This window comes from Spermophilus citellus (assembly GCF_964194105.1).
Source record: "Spermophilus citellus genome assembly, chromosome: 5".
Taxonomy (NCBI): domain Eukaryota; kingdom Metazoa; phylum Chordata; class Mammalia; order Rodentia; family Sciuridae; genus Spermophilus; species Spermophilus citellus.
The window spans coordinates 68,887,942-68,893,941 of record NC_138186.1 but is presented as its reverse complement, the minus strand read 5'-3'; the positions used below and the strand labels follow the sequence as shown (position 1 = coordinate 68,893,941).

Sequence of the window (6,000 nt, the reverse complement as noted above, 5' to 3'; positions counted from 1 at the left end):
GACTTTGGCCTAGGGCCTTTTTGGGACTTCATTAACATTCCATGAGTTGTCCTGTGTTTTCCCTGAGTCATTCCCAGCATGGCCTCCATTTTAGATTTCACTCGGTATTAGACCCGATTTACCTAACTACACTGACTACCTAACTTTAAATCTGGCTTCAAAAGGACCTGGAAACCTCCTTGAATATGATCAAATTCCAAGTATAATTCAATTTATATCTTTTGTAGTTTAGTACCATGCACTGTTAAGAAATAACTTTCTACCAGCTAAGAATTTAAAAGAAAGTCACTATCTGAAACCCTGGAGGTGGTCTGGAGACTTGTAAGAGTTCCACTGAAAAGGGCCATCAGCTTCACCCAGGCTCTGTGGAGTAAAAGAAAGCACACAAGCTTTGAAACTACAGTTGAGTTCAGATCCCAGGGTAGTCACTACCTGTGCTTAGTATTATTAGTATCTCGGTGGCCTCATCCAGAAAACGCAGCAATCCAGGACAGCCAGCACTGCTCTTTGGATTCCAGATGAAACCAAGAGTCCAGCATGAAGCTGGTGTGCTGTGCACAGTAATTTGTTGAGACCTGAGAAAACTTCAGGGACAAGGTACACTCAGGCCAAAGAGTGCAGTAAGGCAGGGGTAGGTGGCCTCAAGTGACTTAATCCAGGAATGCCCTCCTCAGAGACCCCTGGGCACTATCTCTATGCTTTTCTTATTTGATCTCCGAGAAACCGAGATGAGGGGGAAATGGGTAACGAGGGGACTACAGAGCCTCCTTGCCTGGAGGCCTGGCGTAGCTGAAGTGTGACCACGGCGATAGAGGCATCCGCAGCCCGGGGGCAGGAATAACCACCAAGACTTTGCCCCAAATCAGCCTCCCCGGGATAGACCTTCGGCTCCGAGCCCGCACAAAGTGCTGAGTCACCGTGAGGAGGCACCGCGCGCAGGGAAGGCGGGCCCCGCGCAGTCACGTGGCGGAGGCTGTACCACAACAACGGCGCGGCGTGCAGCGCCCGCAGCCCGCGCCGCTTCCTCCCGCGACAGACCCGCTCTCCGAGCATGCTCAGCGCGGTCGCCCAGTTCCCCAGCGGTCTGGCTCCACTGCCCGGGTTTTTCCAGCTTCCCTGGAGGCGGGCCTTGTGCCCGCGCTGGGTGCTAGCTGGCGAGGATGTGCTACTCAGACCACCACTAGGCAGGGTGGGTTCCAGTGGACCGATTCCAGTATTGTCCCGTGGAAGAAATGACCTTGGATCGACCTTTAATCGTGGCCTAGGGAAGATCTGATTCTGCAAGATATGAGTTTCTGCATCTCCCTTTAGCAATGGTTAAATCCCTATTGCGCCTGTCAGCTGAAAACGCTCTCCCAAGTGTCCGAAACGGAGCCCCGAGTAATCTACAGAATGAATTCGAGAAGTAGACCTGTAAATGTAAAGCACTGTCAAATGTGACCCTTTGATCCGTGGTCTGTCTTTCTTTCTTTCTTTCTTTCTTTCTTTCTTTCTTTCTTTCTTTCTTTCTTTCTTTCTTTCTTTCTTTCTTTTTTTCTTTCTTTCTTTCTTTCTTTCTTTCCTTTTCTTTTCTTTTCTTTTCTTTTCTTTCTTTTCTTTTTCTTTCTTTTTCTTTTAACAGAAATAACTAAAGGTACTAAGAAGACCATGACTTAAACTTGACATGACTCAATGCCGGACCCAATTTAGGGTTGTCCAGAGCCCATAGGCTTTGGTTCGTATTTCAGGGGCAATTTGGGAGAGGCCCCCTTAAGTAAGTTTGAACCAGAATCTGAGGCTCAATTAACAGTGTTAACTGTTAATTCGTTTAGTATAGCGTAGGACTTCTGCTGTATTACAACTTGGTCTTTTTACTGAACCACGCAATTCCGTATTTCCTCATTAAAATGAAGTTCACAGTCTCCTAAGAGACCGGCTGCACTGGGTCACTGTGAGGAAACAGCAGGTGTATGTAAAGGTCTATGCCAGCGCTGTTTCAACGAAGTGGCATGCAAAACACATATGTAACCTTAAATTTTTCAGTAGCTACCTTTAATAGCTAAAAAAGAAACGGATGAATTAATATGAATAATTATCTTAGTTACTCGGGATGTCTTAAATACTATCGTATCAACATGTAATCAGTGTAAAAAAAATTTTGCGGTCCTTTTATTTTTTTAATTTTGAGACAGGGTCTCCTTAAGTGCTGAGACTGGCCCCTAACTTGAGATCTTCCTGCCTCAGCCTGAGGAGGCGCTGCAGTTCAGTAGGCCTGTGCTGCAGTAGCCATCAAAATAAACTTTTTAATGAAATGTTTACATTTTTTGTATTAAGTCTTTCAATCTGTGTGTATTACATTCAGTGCATCTCCGGGGCCATACATTTACCTTGGAAATACTTGATTTGCATTTAAATTTCATAAAATTTACACTGAAAATTCAGTGAACTCACATTCCTAGCTTGTTCCAAATTTGAAGTTTTCCAATTACCAAATGAAATACCAATTTTCAAAGTATATTTAGATCACTTAAATTAACTAAAAGTTAAGTTTTCAGTCATGTTATCCACATATTAGATGCTCAGTTACCACCTATGGTCCATGGCTGTCATGTTGATAAAGGTGGGTCTATGAAAATGTAGGATGAGATTATGAGAATGATCAGATAGTCTTTTAGATGCCTCAATCTGTGGGTGAAACATGTTTCTCTTCCAGCCCAACTTTCTACATTCCACAAAAAATTAACACTTATTAGGCACCTGCTGTATACTAGACACTTTCCTAGAATTAAATGTCCAAGCATAAGTCATCTTTATCCCAAAGGAAGTCACTACCTAGTGTAGACATTTTTAAATTATTTTTAAATATTTTTAAAATTATTCATCATTATTACAAATATAGGCATGCAAAATTCAACTAAAATAAAGAGAGAGGTAACTGGGATCAAAGGGTGAGCAGAAATATGTGAGGTTGGAAAATTCTGAGCAGGAAGAAAGCCAAGACCATCTACAGGTCTGGTGAGGTTGGTGGAGAGGGCATTACAATAAGTTGGGACAGTAGCTGTAGTTGTTGAATGGATTGAGGAAAACTTAGAAGGAGCCTTGGTTTTTATTCCAGTTGTACGGTAGGAATTGAAATATCAACTCCTGATTTCAAACATCACCTTTCCTATTTTCACAGTCCCCCACATACATACACATATCCCACTGTGAAAATCACAGCCAGACCTTCAGTATCTTTGTCTCCCACCTCTGCAAGAAGACTCGTATTATACAGTTACTCAGCAATTGAATGTTTATTAAATGTTAACTCTATATTCAAGAGAAGGAGGCCTAATAAATACACACTTTCTGGCCTCAGTACATGTATGATCTAGTTGCTGACACTTTCCCCCTGACGTGTCATATAATTTCTGTCAGCACTACTTATTGAACAAATTACTTAGGGGCAAGGTGGCAACTTCAGTTGTTCCTAGTAGTTTCCGTATCTGTGATAATCTCATGTAAACATCACTGTGATCACTTGGTGGACAAATCTTAGGTTTGGATGGAGAATAAATTAGGAAATGATTCCTTCATATGTTCTATCTGGAAATGTTCACAAAACCCCTTTTACTGCAGTGAATAATGTCTGTGCCATCTAGAAAATATGTCATCAAATAGAGGATACACAAATAATGAAAATATATACATGTATCAAAAACCTTGTAGACAAATTGATTCCTCCTAATAACCAGGTGGATTTACTGACAATCAACTCTATTCATATCTACACTATGTACATCCTTACAAGATTCCATAAAAGTTGTGATTAATTTAATCTTAAACAGGTATAAGTTTTTTGTCAGTAAGTGGTAGAGCCTAGATTTGTATTTGTATTTCATCTAACTTCCCCAAATTAATATTTTTCACAACATATCTGCTGCTCTCACCCTCTTCTTACAGGTGTGAGACTTTTTCCACCTAAAAAGTAATCTGGTGTATTCTTCATTAATTCATTTAACCAATCTTCTTCAACTATCAAGTTTTGCTTAATTGAGGCCTGGGTCACTCCGCCCTCTCCCCTCCCCTTCTCTCAACCCCTCCCCTTTTCCCCGCCCCGCCTCCCGAGAGCACCGCCCTACGACTCCGTCCCAGCCACGCCTGCCACGCCTCCTCCGCAGCCCCTAGCGACCCCTTGGGTTCTCAGCCACGCCTCCCTTTCTCGCACCGCCTCCTTTCTCCGCCCCCGCCCGCAGTCTATAAAATCTGGAACGCCGGATCACGTCCGGGAGCGGCGAGCCAGCGGACGCGGAGACTGGGCATGCTCCGCAGCGGCGCAGGTTTTGGACACAAGTAGGAAGAAACCAGTGCAGGACACCGGCACCGAGAATCGGGAGCCGCCACCGGTGACTTAAAGCCGAAGCAGGCGGGATTCGGAGCGGGCTGAGATCCGCCGAGACTGTCCTGCCGCCTTTTGCCTCTGTCTGCGCGGTGCTTCGGACCCGGGGTCTGTCACCTGGGCGGCAGGGATCCCAGCGCCGGGAGCCAGAACGGATAGGACCCTCCTTCTGTCTGCTGCGGCCGGAGGGCGCCCCCCTGAGTGGAGCAGCCGCCGCCTTCTGCGGACCGCTGAGTGTCCGGCTTGCGCCCGGCACCGGGAGCTAGCGACTGCCACCGTCAGCTCGAGGAGGAGGGGGCGGCCATGGGGCTGCTGTCCCAGGGCTCGCCTCTGAGCTGGGAAGAGACCAAGCGCTACGCTGACCACGTGCGGCGGCACGGGATCCTCCAGTTCCTGCACATCTACCACGCCGTCAAGGACCGGCACAAGGACGTGCTCAAGTGGGGCGACGAGGTGAGCGCTGCGACCGGTGCCCCTGCCAGGTCACCGCGCTCCTTTGTTCCGCCAGGCGGGACCCGCACCCTCATCCCCGGCCCATCTCTGTCGGTCTCCTGTCCTGCGCCCCGGCGCTGTCTCTGCCCTTACGGACCGGTGTGCAGGGCCACAGGCCCTGGGGGCCCTGCCTGAGCCCCGTAGCCAGACTCCCATCTCTCCCCAGCTCTCGTTTGTTCGTTTATTCATGCATTCATTCATTCATTTAAGCCTTCCCCTTCATTCAAGAAATGCGGATTGGGTGCTGGGAGGACGTGAGCATGAAAAAGTATGTATATACATGCGTGTGTGTATATATATACGTATACAAAAAAGTTTTGTGTAGCTGCTGACTGAAGGCTACCGCCACCCACTGTCCCATCTCAAAATTCATCTTTGCGATTAATGTGAAAGGCACTAAATTGTTCTAGGAGGCCTCTTACTTTTAGAAATCAGGTCTAAAGGATGTACATCCTTACATCATACAGCCCTACCTCATCTAGGTGTTTTTGTTAAACTTCTCTGTCTTTAACCGCCAACTTTATAGCTATAAATTGGAACAAGTTACAGCTCAGTTTTCCTAAAGGAGGAAGGAACCTTCGGTTCCTGTTTAAGCATAAGTGGGAATGTTTTAAGTCTTCAAAGTTATGATTCTAAAGTGCTTTCCCAGGATGATCTGAGTCCTGCACCTAAACTTCACCATTCAGCGCTTTAGCATGTGTTCTGCCTGGAGATGAAATCTTTAGATTTTTCAGTGTTGAAACATTATTTATTGGAATGATCTGGAAAGCAGCAATGTTAAAAATTGTTACATTTAGTCTTTTCTGCCAAAGGTTTTTGTGCCCTTCCTGTTTTTAAAAAACATTACTATGCAGTACATATTATTAAAAGACTTCTTGAGAAGTCTGTGTCTGTTTTGTATGGTTTGGGCACTTGCTGTACATGTTTTGCTACTCCTGTAATTTATCTTCTGGTCAGTGTTGTTATCACTCTTGGTCCAAGTGTGGAAGTGCTGCCATACCAATGCAGAGTACCTAATTGCAAAAAGTTAGTTTTTCGTGTTTCTAAGATTGGTAGATAACTCTGCTGATTTAAATTAGAAAAGTAATAATGGCTAGTAATTCCTGTTTCTACAAAGTGTTCTCTCACACTTTGGACAGAAAAAGGATACA

General features: G+C 45.2%; 1 protein-coding gene across 1 annotated transcript in view; it reads left to right on the top strand.

The window, feature by feature from the left end:
• The first annotated feature begins 4,092 nt into the window (after positions 1-4,092).
• The window catches only part of GCLC (glutamate-cysteine ligase catalytic subunit), a 46,920-nt gene continuing 45,012 nt past the window's right edge, over positions 4,093-6,000 (top strand). Inside the window, exon 1 of the mRNA XM_081293938.1 lies at positions 4,093-4,810. Within this exon, the coding sequence (XP_081150064.1) occupies positions 4,661-4,810 (150 nt within the window). The 5' untranslated portion in view covers positions 4,093-4,660. The remainder of the gene's footprint in view (positions 4,811-6,000) is intronic.